Source organism: Pseudopipra pipra, chromosome 2, assembly GCF_036250125.1.
Source record: "Pseudopipra pipra isolate bDixPip1 chromosome 2, bDixPip1.hap1, whole genome shotgun sequence".
NCBI classification, from domain to species: Eukaryota; Metazoa; Chordata; class Aves; order Passeriformes; family Pipridae; genus Pseudopipra; species Pseudopipra pipra.
In genome coordinates, this window is record NC_087550.1 from 110,240,656 (window position 1) to 110,260,922 (window position 20,267).

Genomic DNA, 20,267 nt, shown 5'->3' on the forward strand with positions numbered 1-20,267 from the left:
GCAGGAATCCTTCACCGCTGGAATGCATCCTTACAACCTACCCAGGCTTCACCAATTGATCTGCTTTCTATTAATATACACAGGACTTAAAAATAAACCCTCAGCTGGATAATCTCCCTTTGTTTCAGTAAGGTTATTCTTATTTCTGGAATGGTGAGCAGTGTATTTCAGAGTGTTCAGGGCCTGGATTAGAAAAAATATCCAGATCAGCAAGCTATATGCTTTACAACATGAATAATTTCAAATGAAAATCAGAAATCATGTACCAGTCTGTCCAGGCTAGAAAAAAAAAAGGCAAACAAACATAAAAACATCCAACCTTCCACCCTCCACCTCAACAAACAAACAAACAAACAAAAAACACATGGGGAGAAAAATGAGAAATAAATCTACCTTGAAGAAGTTTAACTGAACACTGAACAGATCATCATCCACTCCCTTACCTGGAAATACAAGCATGTGAAATTACCACAACAAAAGTTAAAATCAATATTTGATTCTCCTATTTGCAAAGTAATGATACTGTGAATGTATCCAACACAGGAGATACCTTGAGTATTAATGGTCACAGAGAAAAACTGAGAAGTGGAACTGCTTCTCTGTCCCAAAACCTCTAAACATAACAATATAAAACAGTATTAGCACTATTAAGGAGCAAATTTGAGGCAATTTTTTCTTTTTTACTATAATTTTCTTCATAGAAAAAAATGAATACACATATAAAAAGAAAATGAGATCACATTATTTTTCTTATTCAAACACTCTATTGACCTTGAAAGCATTGTATCATACCATGCAATTTGTGGCAGGCATTCTAATGGTCACATGGACCAAAACAATTTAATCTAATTCAATTTAGAGACAGGTGTGTTTCAAATTAGAGGAACTACTGAGTTTCTATTTTTAAAAAACTAGGAAAAAATCTATTATCTTTTAAATTTAAAAAGCCACTTCCTTCAATTTATGGATCAAATTCTGAGCTCTTTACTGAAATGTTTATTCATCTATTTTCCAGAAACCTATACTATCAACTGAAGAGTAAGGACTACAATAGGATTTGAATCTAAACTTCTAGTAAGATGAATTCTATTCAAACAAGGATATTTCCTTTACTGATATACAGTGAGTAAAATAACTGTAATTAGACTAGAATTTAAAATTATTTTTTTCCACATGGCACACTTATGCAATATTTTTATTTCCATTAAATAGCTTAAACATAATCTTGTTTATTAGCAAAGTACAAGCTTAGATGATTTTTGCTCTGACATGTCAAAAGAGTTTTAATAAGACTTGAGCAGCGTAAAACTGGGTTTGATTCATTTAAGTAAGCAATCTCCACTTTGAATTTTAGGTTGAGAGAAAGAACACATCCAAAAATGATATGTAGTGAGATGGGTCTTGACAATGTAAATATGCAAATATTTTATTAAAAACTTGAGTTAAACGAAATTATCTCTAAGTCTTTCAGATACATATCTGCAGATACGCTTTGATATTGAAATTTGGCACCTTAAGGATGTTAAGACATACAAGTAACAGTGCAAACCAAAGGTAAATGTAACTGGAAAATGCCGTGTTGTTCCAGTTCAAGATCATGAATGTAATCATAATTAAGCATTATACAAAAGACAGATGAAAGCACAGAAAATTCTGAGCAAATTAAATGAGGATGGTGACACAATGCCTTGTCAAAGTCATATAAGTCTGGGATGGGGGCAGTACAGACCTAACTGGGGTATTTCTTTTCAGCTGATTTTATGCACTTAAAGCAGGAAAAAGAAACTCTGTCTTGACACCAAGACCTGAGCTACAATCAACTGCATGGTGCTGCCAGGTGGACGAACTTGTTTTTTCCAAATTCTCTGCATTTTTCAACAGTGTACTCCTTTTACAGCATCAACCAATGGCCAGTGCCTCAGGACACCCACAAGGGTCAGAACATGTACAAAGTCACAAACTCAGCTTGAATCCTGACACACACATCTGGGCACCCCTTTTCAAATGGTACAAGCTATTCCCCTGACAAATGCATTGCATTTCAGATACTCATTTACAAAGTACAAAAGGCTGAGTTGGCCTAAAGCACTTTTAAACCTCAAACATAAAACTGGAATCTGCAAGCAAATATATTCATCCAAGTCTCATTAATGTCTATAGCACTCATGGTGTCCAGGTGACATCTGTCTAGATGATCCCATACTGCCCACTATTCCTGGGATGCCCACCAGCCCTACCCCCCTGGGGACTCCCTCGCTGTCTGTGGGCTGGCAGTCACTGTGGCCACACGTCTACCCTTAAAAAAAGCAAGATGTTACACCTTGCTCATTTAAAAACTCTGTCCTGCCAACTTTACCTCTGCTGTAGCCAATTTCTGACATTTCAGAAGTCTGATCATTTGTGTAAGATAGGATCAGTACTTTTGTCAAGCTGAGGATAAATTTTTATTGCGTTTGATGATGAGATACAGCTATAACTACCATCCAAAAGCAGTATTATTAGTATTTTAAATTAAATGTTGCTAACCCCTTTCTTTCCAAAGGCCAGGAAGGAAGAAGACTGCAAGGTCAAAAAGGGATCAGTGTATTCATTAAATCTGACTTACTGAAGTAGCAGATGCACAAGGTGTGTGACTATGCTTTTTAAATATTTATCAGCTTTTGAAGCAATTTCAAGTCCTGAGCTTTACAAGACTCTGTCTACTGTTTTCACTAGTAACATCTTCCAATGTTTTACTGTTCTCATTACTAGAACATTCCACACAAGATTAAATAATTCTCAGATGCAAATTTTTGGCCGCTAGCTCTTCATGCATGTTGGTCAGCAAAACTGAGACATCTTCATTATCTTTTCAATATTCTTTAGCAGATGATCACATTTCTTCTCCATTTTTTCTTTGGCAAATTAAGTTGATAGAGCTACTTAGCATTCATATGACAAGGCCTGCTTTTCCAGTCCCCCATGCTTTTAGTAGATTTCTTTGATTTTCTTCCAGTATTTCAATACAATTTTTAACCTTCAAGAACCAGGTCTGAACATTCAAATAGCAGTACCTATGGTGTTATTTGCTTTCTGTTCATATTAAACCATTTTTTAGCAGTCAAGGACTGAATTGGTTGTTTTTCCTGGTGTCACACTGAGTCTCCGGTGAGACATTAGTTGGGATAATTCCAGTCACTTACATTAGAGACAGAAAGCTCTCCCTCTCCAAAATGAAGTGGCTGACATGTAATTAGGAAATTCAGTAATCACAATTCCATAATAGTATCCACATGTATTATTTGTTAGTCAAAAATGTTTATGTCATCTTCAAAATTCATCAATAAAAAAGTTATTTATGGCATTTTCTATAGAGATCTGAAGAAGAGGTAAACTTACTTCTTTACCCTCCTCATCTTCCTAGAAAAGAATTACCTGAATTATCCCCATTCAGGTCAAGAATTTCATTTCTCTGAACATTGCAGAAGTATTTTGAACCTTATGGTGACTTTTTCAAGTTTTCACACTGGATTAGATTAAAATTTATAGGAAGAGTTAAAATGCACCTTGAGAATTTGTTATACAGTAGGAGTCAATAATATACTTCAAATCAAGCTTTCCTTTTTACCGCTTTAACAGTGTTTTCACATCAGAAAATGATACAAGACAATCATGATCCTGTAGGATAAAACCCTACACTCTTCTGTTCAAGGTCTCAAATCACACTTTTAGTCTAGCTTTTTTGCTTCTTACTGGCACCAGACACCTCCCAACATGCTCACCCAACACCAAGACTTTGAAAACATCATTATCTGTTTCTCACCCCTACAGTCAGAATACCATACTTGAAGGAAAGAAGAACAAACTAGAAGTGACACATGAACATGATACTCAAATATTTTCAGAAATGCTTACTGGTTTGGATTTTTTCCCCCTTATAAACACATGTAAAGTCAACTTAGGAGACTCTTCTCCCCTCCCAGCATCTGTGACTGGGAGAGGTGTTCTCCTAGCACTTGCATCACATGTTTTATTTTTCAAAAATATTCCTGCAGAAAAATACCATTCCAGACGTTTCTATTCATAGAACCTGTTACCATCATCCATTATTAAAGGCAGCATTTCTTAGCTGCTTAGAATTCATGCAGAAAGCAGGATGTCCGTATGATAAAGGAAATATGCATTTACAGAAAATAAGAACAATATTAGTTCTGAAAATAAAAACTTTACAAAGTATAATTCAAAGATAAATAAAAATACAAATCTGTGAAAAACAGAAACAGTATTAATTAAGCAAACGTACTAAACAATTATTTTACCTTTACATACTTAAGGGACTTAAAACATACAACTTACTCATTATGATGTAATTGTTCTTCCAAAATGACTAACATAATTAAATTATTTTTGAGAATGAAAGTATGTATTCATCTAGTAATACAAACATGATTAAATGCATCCCAATTATTAATGAAATTTAAGTGACAATAATAATTTGGCATACATAAGGATGGCAGGTACCAAAAGAGTCTAATTTTATTATGGACTGTATAGAAACTGAAGTTTTTATAGAATTCGGCCTTATTTGATATCCAAAATTAGAAGCAGATGTCAGCAGAATAAAGGTGTAATTATTCAAGCAGGATAAAGAAGACACTTCGATTCAAGCATTCATTTTAGTTCATATCACTGAGCTTAAATGAGGTCTTAGTAAGTGTTGAGCTTTATTACTCAAAAAGTTATTGTGTGTGGTCATTCAGTAAAATTGATTAATCCTCTGTGATAGCAGCCAGAACAACAATAAAAATTACATTTTTCTTCTTATGCATTAGAAAAAGAAAATTAAATGTTTAGAGTAACCTTACCAGAGCTCTGCATCTCACATCTATTGTTTTTTCCGGTTCTGCAGGTGTGCTGTTAATCTTTAGGGAGAACCACACTTTGCAATTTGAAGAACATTCTCCTACGTTAAAAAGAACAAAATGCCTTATAAATTATCCTATGAGGTGATCAATCCTAGTAGCCTTCAAATCAATGAGAAATTTGAACCTTTAGCAGAAATGCCAGTCACTGTTCATACTGAGACAAAGCAAATCATGAACTGATTTAATCACTGTCAACAAACTGCACTACCTAATCCCTTCTTGTCTGGATTCAAAATAGTAACAAAATCAATATGTACACAATGGACTGGAAATAGCACTTTACTTTAGCAAATTAATTTCCTAGACAATCACATTTTTTTCTGAATTTTGAATATTACTGATTTGCAACTAACATTTCATATCAGATTGACAGTACTTTTATCATTTTACAATATATCTGACAAAATTGAATCAAAATTAGTTCCTCTAATATAAGCTTTGGTATATCAGAGAAATTAAGTTCTGTTCAGTTACACAGGACTGTTGCTGTGCAATTGCAGTCAAGCTAAAACATATCTTCCAGATAGACTTTGGGTCTTGATTTGAAGATATCCACTAGTAGTTTGTTCTGGTGGCTAAGTATTGGCATTGGAAGACATTTAAATATAAGTCTAATTTCTGATTTCCATTAGATTTGCTTCAATGTCCAGCCAAACAATTTTGTAATTACTTTTTTCTGATTAAAGAGATCTGGCATTAAGCATCTAGCATTTTCCTATATTTAGAACATAGTTGTGAGTGTTAATAAAATTATCCCTTCAATCTTGTTCAGAGAGGTGAAAGAGATTGAGCCCAAAGTCTCTCATTATATGGCCTGATCTTCACAACACGAATACTTCATGTGGTAAGTTTTTTGCAAGTATAAACGGCTGTTCAGCACCTTTTAATAATGCATATCCAAGAATTACTTGCACTGTTCCTGTTTGTCAGTATATTGTATGAGATGAAATTAGCCTTAATCCTCCTACTCATGCTTCCCTGAATTATACACTGGAGAGCTGCATTAGCACTCCTGTTTTACCACAGCATTAGTCTTGGGAGCTCCTACTGGTTTCCTCTCCTGCTGTGACCCCAGATCTCCTCAGAGTCACTGCTTTCCTTGCTGCAGTACCTCATTCTGTATATATGACTATTTCTAAACCGTATTTCCAATAAAACTGTGTCTGACTGGCTTTAATTGTACTACTTCCTTAAAATTTTCACTGAATACATCTTGTATTAACTTACCCATTTTGTTCAGGCTAATTTGATACGCATAAAATTTACTGGTTTTTAATATCAGCAGAATACCAGCCTTCCACTGTCTAGAATATGCTCAGTATCTTACAATCTATAAAAATTAACATCATTGAGGCAAAGACATCTTCTGAATGTCTATTAAAGGATTCTGGCACGTACATGTCCCTGAGTTTAATCAATTACAAAATACAAAAAAATAGTATACAGAAGAGAGACGACTTCTGCAAGAAGGGAGCATCACCTTACACCAAAACAGAACATACTACCTAGAAGCTGAAATAAAAGTTCTTAAGTAAAGACTAAAAGAAAATCAAAGAGTGACCATAGCTTGGGTCAACACATCCTTCAAGAACGCAGTCAAACTGTAGGAAAAGCTATAAAATTCAGGTATGAAACAACAAAGGAAAACGCCAACAGTAAAGTTCCATTTACCCAGGATATGTGATTAAACTGCAGAATAAAGGCATTTATAGCAACACATTCTTGAATTAATGTTCTGTACAGTTAAGGAAAGCAGAAAAGAGCATAAACTGCTATTTGAACAGAAAATTGACAAGGCTGTCACCCTGTCCTCAAACGTTCAAGAACACCAGAAAAAAAAAAAAAAGAAAAAGAAAAACAAAGGTAAAACAAGACAAAAACAAACAAAAAAAACCCCAAACCAAACAAAAAAATCCCCCCCAAAAAACCCCTCACCCTCTTGAGTGACAACTAGCTAAAGATTTAAAAAAGTACAAGCAAAATCTTTTCAAACACATCTGAAGTTGGTAGCCTGCCAAACTCAGAAGAGCTAATAGATGATCAGGGTGGAAGAGGAATGCTCAAGTAAGATAAGGTTGCAGCAGAAAATCTAAATTAATTCTCTGCAGTAGAGTTTGTTACAGTGGAGTTCAGAGATTTCCTAAACCCACTCTGGAGCTTGTTTTGAAGGGAATGGTCAGAGGAACTCTCCCACATTAAGGTTTCAGCAGAAAAGGTTTTGGAGCAGTCTGATAAAAAGGAAAATAACAAATCACCTTGGCAGGAGAGTGTCTGCCCAATGGTTCTGGTCTAGCGGAAGGTGTCCCTGTCCATGGCAGGGGCGTTGGAACAAGATGATCTCTAAGGTCCCTTCCAACCCAAACCACTCTATGATTCTACAAGTCTGTGAATTCAAAAGAACCTCATGTATTAAAGTGTGGTGGTGCAAATCAGCATGTGACTCTTTGTGTAAGTCAACTTCGGGTACAAAGAAATGAAAAGGCAGAGAATGTGCTCCAAATTTTCAGACAGGTCTCTGGCATAAGCCAAGAAATTACAGATGTGAGTTTGTTTATATAGTCCAAAGAAAATTATTAAGCATCACAATAAGGGAGAGAAGCCGGGACACAGAAAACTATCTGAATTCTTTGTCAAAGTCAGCAGCTGTGATAAGGCAGATGTGGTTCACATAGTACCCTGATTATCCATAAATCTATGTCTAAGATCCCTTTCTGAACGCTACTAAGGAAATCAAGCTGCAGAGGAGAGAACATTAGAAGATAGGATTAAAATATAGTAACCAAAGAACATAAAAAAATTGCCAGTTCTTACCATGAAGAGAGAGAAAGAATGGAATGTAATGAAAAGTCTTGGTTTAGGTATGAAAAGTCCTTAAGTATTGTTTCTCCTCCCCAGGACAGATACTTTAAGTATCACATTCTGTCTCTAAATAATTGACCAACTGGAAGTGTATCTCCAGTGTTCCAGGAGGTACTTTCATTTTTTCCCTAATGCACAACCACAAGTTTTGTGGAACTGCATCATTACCTGTCATTACAATATTGCCTTCCAGCACTTAATACATCTATACTGTAACTAAGATATTTTTCCATATAGACTTAGAGCCTGCTTTGTTCTCTCTGACCACAGATTTCTTCTATGTACTCATAAGTTTCCTGAATCAAATTTCTGTGCTTCATAATTGCAGTAATATAAAATTTATAATCTACTTGTCTTTTCTCTTCTTCCTTTGCTTTATAAATTCATTTATTCTGTTCAATTTGCTTAAAAATACTTGAACTCCTGACATCTCTCAAAAACAAAGTTTTCAGGCCAACTTGCATTCTTTTTAGTTTTTACGTCAATTATAAAAACCATTTTATGTTAGAAACCCTTAATTTCTTTCTTTGTACTTTATATGCATTTAAATGTTTAGATTCATCTCTCTTCTGGAGACATAAACTACAGTGCTCACAGATTACCTTTCTGTAAAACACCTATCATGTTTGGGAGGGAATACCTTGTACTCATTTTTCAATATTACATGTATTACATATTAGATCACAATATTATTGGCATAACACCTTCAACAGGCATTTACCTAAAAACTGTAAAATACTTCAGTGGAAACACTTTCCTTAACACATGACACAAACTTGACAATTCTCTGTTGAAGGAGCATCTTTTTTATTTTTCCAGCTGAACTCTTCACCAAACATTTCTGAAAATATTGTTTAGTATTAAGCCTTGAAGTTGTACAAACTTTGATGTTCTGTCAACTTTTACTCAGTGAAAACATATCTGGAATGGTTGCTTTGCTGCCCACTTGCACTGTTAAGAACATAAAACCGAGGGCTTTTTACTCACTTAGATACCAAATAGATTTTATAGATGAGTCCCACCTTGTGTCTTTATCCACATAATGCATTTGAATGGGCCAGCTCAAAGCCAATTTATTGCAAGTATTCTCATTTTCAAGTAATTATATCCTTATTTTACTCTGAATTTATTCTCTTCCTAAGGCAACCTACAAGACAGAAGCTAGTTCTTACTCTCAAGAATATTCAGAATTCACTTCCAAAGCTATAAAAACCTACTGAAGCTTTAGCTCCCTGAAAACAAACAAACAAACAAACAAGAACTTAAGCAGATTAAATTAACAACAAATGCTTTTGACATTTCCTTTAGTTGTATCTCAGTGTTCCTGTTTCAAACCTGAAGAATAACTTGCATGGCTGAAAACAGGTCTAGTATTAGAAATTCATTTGCTAATGTATAGAGCAGAAGGTCACGAGTTTGGGGATTTCCTTCACTGTTTTTTGTTAGGGTTTTTCATAGAGTTTTATTTTACCAGATAGCAGATGCTGGGGAAACAAGGCTGAAAAAACACAGGCAATGGAGGTAAACTCAATACACTCACGCTGAAACACAGAGATGGCTCATTCTCTACTCACAGAACGAGGTTATATCTATTTCTGTTTTCTGCACACGCTTAAGTAACAGGCAGAAAAAAAAAGTTGGCACTCTTTTTTTCCCCCTCTACTTTTGTAAACTTCCACTGACATTTTTAATGCTCTTGAAGTCTTTTCTTAGGGCCTGAGCACCGTGCTTTGATGTCTTATGAGATAAACTCCACTTGACTTTAAGCCTGTATCTCTTATCTTCTCACTTTGGGGCTTCAATGACAAATAAAAATCCTTAGCCTGCTTTATGTAACCATCAGGACATGATCTTGTCAGATCTCATAAAACAAACAAAACAAATTGTAGCCAATACTTCAGACAGAAATCTCCACTAAAAAGGAGCAAGCAAAAATCTTCTAAACATAAGAATGCATCTACTTCAATATTTAATCTTCACTATCTTCTCTTCTAGTCTCTCCTGACTAGTTAGGGTCAAGCATCTGTCAATGATGGTTAGGCAAACCAGTATCTTCCAGATCTTAGCTACTGCACATTCAAACAGGAACACTATAAAAAAGCTTACTTATTTTCAGTTTTTAGAAATTTCTCTGATTATTTTGTAATTTTTTGTTTTAAATATGAAGTCACTGGAAGCGCAGAAAACTGTGTACTTCCTAATTCATGCAGTTACCCTGAACTAGGGGGAATGACAAAATCAAAAATGAGATATATTTCTGTATCCAATATTCAATAACAAGTCAATTTCTTTAACTAATGTTTATCTATTTCTTTAACTAATATTTATCTACAGTTATTACATTTGTGAATAGACAGTTCTGTATTTAAAACACAGGACAACTAAACTATAATTTACATGAAAATTGAACTTGAACTCTCAACAAACATTTCAGGTTAAAATTTCAAACTTCCCTTCCAAACCTCATTCCAACTTATATGAAATGCCAAAATCATCAGCTTTTCTTCCAGAGAACATCTTTTTGTAATCCAATCAGTTTGGTGTCTTGTCCTATTTCTCTTCAGGGATGCAAATAAACTGTTTCTCCTGGGCTTCATCTCTTCATTTTATTATGCAATTTTAAAAATGCTATAAAATCCTGCTTAACAAATCAGTGTTGTAAGCCATATACTTTTAATCTAGTACTTTGTATCATGTCCAGAAGAGTTATCAGTTGCAAAATCCCCTTCCCTCTACTCACAAGATGCTTTTCTCTACTCACTTGGATAAGAATACATTATGGTCATATCAGCCACAAGCTGAAATTTCTGATCTCTCTGTCCCCTTTCCTTGTCCTTTCCTTAAAATTACTTTTCATCCTGTGTCTGCTACACCAGCCATTAAATGTGCTGTCAAGCATCAGCAGTTATAAATAGAAAACATTCTTCTCTCCTGATTGGGACAGAGCTGCCTATCATTCAGCTGAATGACACATCACTGATGGTGAAGGAAGATTTGGCTTGATCTCCTGAAAATTGTAGAATTCTAGGGTGTTTTTGGGGGGGGGCTGGGAGGTGTGCAGAGTGTGTGGTTATGGGCACAATGGGGAAACTGGAATTGTAGTGCTAAATAATACTAATTTATTTGAAAGACTTTATCCTAATTTTACTGATTAGGATAGATCCTAATCAGTAAATCCTATTTTTTCTGATTTCTCATATTGGCATCAGAATTATGATTATTTAAAGAAAAAAGCTGAATTTAAGTTATATTTTCAAATTTATTGTCAGTTCTTTCTACAATATTTTTACCCAATATTTGCAGATTTAATATAGCAATAAAAAATGAAAAAAAAGTAGAGTCAATTCCAGTTATAAATAAATAACTCTTAGATGTGTCTTTAAGGATATGTTTTTAACAATAACAGCCAAAGAAATAACACAGCATGATTTCTTGATTCTCAAAAAACTTTCCATGCTGGTAGTTATGCCCATGCTTGTTGAGTGAGCACCCTTAATGCTGTTCTTATAGATATATTGCTTTACTTTACAGAATGTAAAATATAAATTAAAAAAGACATTTTGTCTAGTTCCCTACACTATATATAAACATGTAATAGCTTTCAATATGTAAAGAGTTCAGTCATGCTAATGCAGGAAAAATCAAAATTTAGACTTCTTTCTGCTCGCATGCAAACACAATGTCCATGAGTAACCAACACCCCATAGAGTCATCTCTGAAGGACAAGAGTTGCTGTTCAGGAAAAATCATCATTTGATAAGTGTGTGTCATATTTATTTAGTTTTTCCTTTTTGATTCAGAATAAATAATTTTATATAAATTATGTGAAACAGACTAGTTATTAAGCAGATTATTTATGTTCCTCATTTTTCAAATTTGACCGGCTTTAGCCCTCTAAGAACTACACTAAAAAGACCTGACATTTCTTTTGCAAACTTTTCCTGACAATTTAAGTCTCTCTATCATGCTAAATTCAAAGAGGTTTTTCCTCTGATTTCATTTTTTAAAGAATTTTAGTGGATTACTTCAGGTTTACTTATCATAAACCTCCAAGGTTATTCCAGATACAAAACTAGAAATATGAACCCTTTACAATAAGGTTTTGGATACTTCTTTTAACATTGTTACTCGATAAATCTAATTGGTTCATATGTCCCAGGTAAAAATTGCAATTTTTTTCTGTATAGGTGGACTCCACTGAAAACAATTTATAAGTTAAATCCCGTTTTAACTGGTTCTAGATAGCTCTCTCCACTTTATCTGCACCTGATTTTTGTGAAAAGCTGTAAAACACTAACACATTAAGAAAATGTTGCAACCCTATTACATTAAATGCTCAAAAGGATGCAAAAAGGCAGACATTTATAGTCATTTTTACTCAGTGAGGAATAGCTTGTCCTTGGAAAGGCAACGCTTCTACACTTTCTTTATCCGAGGAAGTTATTAATCCAGAGTTGTTACCTTTAGGTTGCTACCTTATAACCCTTCTCCACATAAGGGTTATACTTTTTCAATAAAGGTAATCAATATGTTCAGTTTCTAAAAATGCTTTTGCATAACATGGCAGGATAAACTTGCTCTCAGCTGCCATTTTATGTACATGAACATACTTGAGTAACCCCAACATTTCAATGAATATTTATTTAACGTATTCCATATAACGTTGCTTAAAAAAAAATTCTAATATTCCTCAGTCTTTAATCTTGTTCTTAAAGGATATGATGTTACAATTCCCCTAGAGCACCTTTCATAAATTCAGTGTGCCTTACATTTTGTATCAAACCTAAGTCATGCAGAGGGACAGTACTTAAAGTGACATTGAAGATTGCATTACTTGGTATGTATAAATTGGAACTGATGTATGAAAGTGGTGCCCTTCAAAATGCTGCAATTTAAAATGAAATGATAATGCTTTCATGTGTAAATATGTACCTAATATTGATTTAATTCAAAATTTTCAAGCTAATATAGTACCTACAGGAAAGCCTGGGGAAGAAGTGTGCTCTACAAAAGGGAAATCTGCAAGATGAATTAAAGTTCCTTTTCTTCAGGACTTGTCCTAAACTAGACAATGACTGTATCTCCACAGCCTTTTCCACTCGGGAAAATTTGGAAACTGAAATTTGAACAATTTTCTAAAATGCAAAATCAAACCCACATTTAGACCCCTGGAATTAGCTACTACAATGTTCAGTAGCAAACAAAGCTCTGAAAAAGTGTCTGACCTTTCATAAGACAGAAATCCAGAACTTCTCTTTTTTTTTCTTCTGCCTTCAAAGCCATCTTTTCAAATGAAGATCACCACCTAACGGTGGAAACTCAGATACCACTAGCCCATGAAAGATATTCCCTTTCCCTAAACTTTCTTCAAAACTGTAAAGAGAAGAGAGAATTTTAACACCACAGACAGCTTATTTCAAGGAAATGGATGACTAATGCTGTTGCCATCTTCCATTTTTGAAGCTCACTCTTCCATACTATTAATATCCTCACAACATGATGTTCTAACACCATTTTCAGTCAGACACCTTTACTCCATAGACACTTTCTCATCTCCATCTCCCAGGTAACAGCTTCAAAAAAATTATCCTGCAGATTTGCTATGTCCATGAGATTTGGAAGATAGAAAAGATCCCTTTACCTCAGAATATTCTTAATGTCCTTCATAAAATCTCAAGACCTTAATATGATCACGTCACAGCCCTCTCTTATCCCTTGCAGTCTGATGAATAAAATGTAAACATGCCAAATATGGCTATTCCCCTTCTGCAGGGGCTTTTTTCACTCTCCATTTGGGTTATGTTCTACACTTATCCAGGGAATGTACTTTTCATGAAATGTAGCCTAGCCTGCTATCAGCTGTCTTCTGGTGACACACAGATCTATCTGCTGGTACACACTGGGACACAACTCAGGGTCTCATTCACACATTAAACTCTTTCTGATGAAATCATGGAATCATGGCATGGGAAATAAATTCAGAGCACATGAAAGTATGCCATGCAGATACCAAAGGCTCATGACATTAGTAAATATAGATCTGAAACACGAAATAAAAAAAATCAACAATTACACAGGTAATAGATTTGGCATTAGAATCTGTCTTCCCTCACCACTTTTAGCTTTGCAGGCAGCATGACATATGTGAACATAAAGTATGCAAAGCTTAAGGAAATTCCAAATGCTGAACAGAAATTCATTGTATTTTAGCAACATAAGTGTCAAAATCTCACCGTTTTGGGTTTTTCTTGGCAGGGGGATGGGACAGGGTAGGGAAGGTAGGGAAGGGAATATTCTGCTTTACTAATAGTTGGAGGAATAAATTCTGGAGGAATAAGTTCAAAGGACTGTCACAAACCTTACCAACATAGGTCTAACACAGCAACTAAATGTCTTTCTGTGTCTTCAGTAAGAGCATGAAGCCACACACTGAAAAGAACCTCAGACTTTCAGGATTAGCCACTGAACACTCACTGAAGAGGTGGGATGACAGGGACATGTAGGAGATGAACCAATCTACTACATAAGCAATCTGTCATCAATAGACCATGGAAAATAAACTTGGTAGGCTTCAAGTACGATGGTCTGTATGTTTGGGAGTGACCTGCACATCACATATATTGTGTCACATGGCTTTCTCAAAACTCTGCCTTTAAGGTACTATCTCATTTTTTAACTGCTGGCTCTATTATTCTTCATTTAGATGATTGCTATGTCTCAGCTGGTTAGCTCAAAATCAGTCTGTCGTCATAGGAATCTTTGTGCTAATCTATGGGAAGATGATATTTTTTCAGTTACTGCATTATGGTTTTAGAAGTCTGAATAGCAAGGAAGAAGAACTAGAACTTTTCACTTAAATGAATAAATCTGATATAATTGGAGATTATATAATGAAGTGATTGTTTAGAATACTAACACACTTTTAAAATACTGTTTAACTTCTAATGGGAAGATAAATTACATTTCCTTTAAGACTGTTATGTGATTATTATAATTACCTTAGTTCAGAGACCTGGCAAAGAAAGAAGCTGAGGTTAAGTGGAGGAAATACTTAGGATAATCCAGTCTAAGAGTAGAATAAAGACATAATTCCAAAGGGCAGAGAGGTAAGAACAACTCAAGGAATAAAAAAATAAAATAATAATAAAAAAACCCCAAACCACAAAATAGCTGATTGCTATGCAATTATGAAAAGATTTATGAAAACACAGAAAAACTAGTACGACCACTATGAATTTGAAGTTAGAAAACAACTATTGCTAAATAAATAATTTTCTTTTCCTTCAGGAAAATTTTAAGGAAACACAATGCTTACAAGCTTCACACACACCAAGATTTGTACTACAAGTAACCTCTCTGTCTCTGATGGAAAGAACAACAAATGGTGGACTTCAGAACATGCAAAAAGTATCAGTGAAATTTTACAATGGTAAGGGTAGGGAAGAACCAGGACATATTACCTAGGTCATGCCATCTTTATTAGTAAATAACTTTGAAGAATATCCTAGAGGAATGGTTGTAAAAATCCTCTAGGAAATGTTATATCTACCAGGTTATACCTGACACACTCTCATGTTGCACAAAATGCCTCAAAACACCCTCATTCACAGCCTTAATCTGTAGCTCACACGAAATCGAATTCTTGGCACTTTGTTAACAAACACAGAGCTAGGGCTGTGCTAAACCAACAAACACAAACAAGTATGTACTAACCTTCCCTGCTTCCTCTTACTTCACATAACTTTTAAAATTATTCAAATTCTTCAAAGGTTTTTTCCTAAAGAACTACTGTTTTTTCTCCATTTGCCGTATCTGTCTTTATTTCTATTGCACATTTTAAGAGGATATAAACTGTAACTTATGTAGGAAATCACTTGCCAGGTGAACAGCTTGGGTAGCTGTGTGACACAGACGTTTTAACGTGTCTGAAAAGGCAAGAGCCAGCTCAGAAGTTGTGTATGAGCAGTCACGGTTGATATACCCTTGGCACAGTACAACAAGTTACACTCAGAGGACTTCCAGTCATGAAATTCCTTAAAACAGCATTGAAGTGGTTTCCTCTTCCACATCAGAATGAAAAGAAAACAAAAAAATCGATTATAAATTTATACATTTGATAGTTATATTGCTCCAAAGAGTTCTTTTTTTCTTTTTTTTAATAGGTGATGTCATATTACATAATTTACCTTCATAAATTTAACTTTTTGGCTACTAAGAATTCTTTAACATAGAACATTTAACATAAAAGGACTGTAGTCAGAAAAATTAAAATATGAAATTAGTATGATTTTAGAATTGTTAAAATACTTTTATTGAAAAAGCATACCATAATGTGTAATTAATTCCTGTTTTCAACCCTTGTTTCAGTCAAACATAAATTATTGAATAAAATATAAATGTACATTAGTAAAACATAGATTACATAAGAGTACATTAGTTAAACATAATGCCCTGTGAAAAGCTAGAAGTCAAATAAACCCAAAAGGCAGCAGTAAAGCAGCATGTATTCTTCAGTCTCAGAAGAATATGTTCACAAATATGCCTCTTATTTATTATGACAAATATTTATTGCAAACGCTTAGCAAACTTTTCATTTTTAAGTCTTAGCAGCTAAGGCCTGTTAAAGATACTTAACAGTCCTCCAAGTGTTATGCTCTCTAGATGTAATACGCTGTGGTGAAATATATTTCATCTTCTTTATAATGAAATTCCAACTCATATTTTATTATTGTCAACATAACTTAATAAAAATAAGCTAACTGAAGACAAAGGTATCCCAATTTTCACTAGTGTTGTGTCACAAAAGCAAATAACTGCCCTTATGAGTTCCTGCACATGCAAAGAGCACAAGCCTTTCCTTTGAGAGGAGAATACCATTAAAACAATTGAATTGTAGAAATTACCTTGGAATTTAGAAGCTATGGTAAAATCAATTGCATTATTTCACTAAAAGTTTGATATTGGCCAGCTTGGAATTCAGTAGCTTCAAAAAAGACCTAAAAAAAGTTGAGTGCAACATATCTTCATTTTTAATATAGAACTTAATTAATATTCAAATAATTTGCCACTTTTAGCTACCAGGAAACTAATTTGACAACATTTCCTGGAATATACATAAATTTCTAACTGAATTTTAAATTTGAGATAAATTTCGTTTTATTATGTGAACCTACATGAGACTTCAGTGAGAAGACAGCTCACTTCCAGATAGAGTTGACTCTTAAATTCTCTACCATACTCAGGCAGGCTCAGCATATGCAGTTTCCATATAAAAACATGTTAAAAACTAAGGCTAAGAATGTCTATTTCCCAAGTGAAGATAAACCAGAATTACAAAAAACATACTCATGCACCATACTGAGTGATTCCTGACTGCCATTCATTAGAAAAAAATTTATTCTGCTTTTACTGAACAAAAATATTTTTTTCAAAAATGCAGCTAGTATTCTAAAAATACAAAATTAACCAAAAGCATTTTATCAACCCTAATACAGTCTTACTGCAGTGTTTCACAGAAACACAGCGAGGAAAATGCAAAGGCACTAAATCTGACAAGTGTGCCTTTTTTTTTTTTTTCAGAATAATCCTTTTACTTTAAAAGGAACTTTTTAATCAAGTTCATCGGAATTTGGATAACTTTCCATCCTAAGCTCTGTCACAGAGTAGGCATTTCGTCTTATTTTCTTCAGGTAAGGCAAAATGGCAACACTAAGCAACACCACACACACAGAAAAGGCAACATTATTCTGGGATAAAAAATATGTCTTCCCTGGAGAAGATATTAATAAGGATTTCTGCTGAACAATCAGGTCATTTTAGGAAAACTATGTTTATTTCTCTATACATCCATAAAATAGAAAATGACTTATATGAAATAGAATCCTGGGCATGATGATGAAGTGAGCAGATTTTCATTAGGTTTCAGAAAACCTATTGTAGAGTTGTGTGAGCAATTTATGTTTTCAATAAAAAAAGAAATTATGAAGTAAAATTCCATTAATCTTCAAGTAGAGGAGCTTTATGTTCATGTAATTCCATGCTAAATAAAACCAACCCTTCATTAATTTCATGGATATTGTCTGCCATGTTTACAGACACTGAACTTAATCAGGTTGCTTTTACTAACTTTTCAATATATTGGTGGGTAAATAGGGTGTAGATAACCAATAAATCCAGAGAATTTAATGAAAGCAATCCCCTAATTCTTCATAACATTCAACAATAATTAGTATATATATCACTTATACTATGAAAGAAGAAGCATTCTTCCTAAATAGCACAAGTTTACTTTACTATCTTACCAGAAATGCTAATCATATTTTTATACTTCATTCTAACCTAAAAAAACTTCTTGCACACATACTTTTGCTCTCTGATGACAACATATAAAATACCATCTCTCTTTTGCCACAGTGGGAAACAGTACTTCCCCAAAACCTATAATTTCATAATAATGCCAAAAGCAATTAGGACTCCACAGTACCCACAGAGAAAGAAAAGGAAATATTTTGACAGAGACAGTAGAGACCACAACAAATAAAGCACTTCAAGGAACCAGAAATATCTATCCTCTACTCAGTAAAAATCTTTTGTTAGTTTGACAAATCTACCTCATAAGTGAATGTATAGGAATGAAGGAGTGTTCAGTGTCTGGGACAAATTAAAAGCCAGAATTCTGAATGGGCAAGTTATTTTGCAGCTGCTATAGAAGTAAAAGTCCTTAGCAAATTCCAGCAGCAGGCTACCAAGTGGACAACAGGATCTGAGATAGGTGAGAGTTTCATCCATGAAGAAACAATGAGGTAAACTGAGAGTTTTACTAACAAAAAAAATTACTTACACAATCACAAATAGTCTTCAGGAACAACCTAGTTATAGCTTCAAAGTCAGACAATGACAGTAGCACACAATGCAATCTTGTCCAGTTATGACAGTATAACAGTACTTGTAATATAATACTAATAACAACACCACTTGGTTGGGGGAGGGGCGTCCAATGGTAAAATAAAAAAGTAAATTAGATTGGAAGGAGAAATATGCTTTATTTTCTCCCGTTGGGAATTATGATCCCTGTCATCCTACAAACAGCATTTGGACTCAACCTTACATTTTAATTGATATTTCTGAATTGTGTATTTTTCAGAAACTTGCAGTAAATAAATAAATACACAAAAACTTTGCTCTGGATTTTGTGAATCTATTTATAAAGTAGCTTAACTGTTGGATTGCCCTACCAGGTTCTGAGAATGTATATTCAGTTCTTTCCTCTGTTTGAACAACTGAACATACACCTTGAAGGAAACTGTTCTCACCCTTAGATATGATCACTGATGTTGCAGTAATTGGAATGTGTCATAATATTTAGATCCATGTAATAGATTCAAGTAATTATTCAGATAGGAAAAAAACACACCATACTGTAAAAGACTTCTTAGAAAAAAATCATATATTTGATTTGAACTCTACTTCCTCTGAACTGTCCTATGTATTAGGCTGTAAAGTTTGACTTTTTGCTGTTTTCTGGCTCAGGGAATACTTTCAGAGGTCACAGCAATTGAAGCACCATGACAAAGGAGACTGAGAGAGACCTTCCCTCTATCCTCTCCTCACATCATTATCTTCAGCCCCAGACATGCTTATACAACTGTGAGGATCTAGTAAATATTAGTGCTCTTTTTCATTACCATTATGTGCTCTCTGTGTGTTTATAATTCATTACTTGCTAAAGGGTAAAAGAATAATTGTTTGTAAGCATGATAAGGTAGGAAAGGCAAAATGATGACCTAGATAAAGGGCATGTCAAACACTCAAACCTAGTAACAAGGGCACAGGCTGTAAAGAAACTACTGCTCTGTTGCTTATTTCCTATTTGCTTTCAAAAATGTTACGTTTTTATATGTCTCTGAATGTGTTCTGTCACACGCTACTAGGAAGAGTTTATACCTGAACCTGTCGTGTGAGCCCTATAATGAGCCCCTCTCATTATTTCTGCTAGGGATTTTGTTTTTCAGAATATTTTTTTGTTAGAAATGGGCTACTAATTGGCAAAATGCCATACATACACATTTGAGGTCTGCCAGACACGACAGAATGATGTGTTTCTCAGTAATGTAGTTTATAGCATATACAGACTTTCAGTGCACATCACAGACACCGTAATTAGGTAGTAAAATTTAATCTGTTTATACGCAAATGCAATCCTACATGCCATGATACCCAAAAATATACAGATGTACAGGTTTACAGGAGGAGTGACTAATTTGTGGTTAGTGCAGATGCAACATTACTTGCCTTCTCAGCACAGCAATATTAAAACACCTGCTGCATGAAGGATGATGCAGCCTAAAGTTCACCAGAAGCCTTACACTGTGAGCAGTTACAAATTGCTTTTGTTGTTAATTTTAAATGGGCTACCACACTTTGTTTGCACAAACTTTTAATTGCACACATACCATGCTCCACAAAATTCCACAGGTCCTTGAAGCATCGCTACATCTGAATGGT

At 34.4% G+C, this 20,267-nt stretch overlaps 1 protein-coding gene across 3 annotated transcripts in view; it reads right to left on the reverse strand.

Annotated features, from left to right (window-relative positions):
* Window positions 1-20,267, reverse strand: part of CFAP47 (cilia and flagella associated protein 47) — a 281,915-nt gene that overhangs the window by 107,105 nt on the left and 154,543 nt on the right. For all 3 annotated transcript variants that reach the window (XM_064646845.1, XM_064646846.1, XM_064646844.1), the window contains exon 51: window positions 4,845-4,942. In XM_064646845.1, the coding sequence (XP_064502915.1) occupies window positions 4,845-4,942 (98 nt within the window). The remainder of the gene's footprint in view (window positions 1-4,844; window positions 4,943-20,267) is intronic.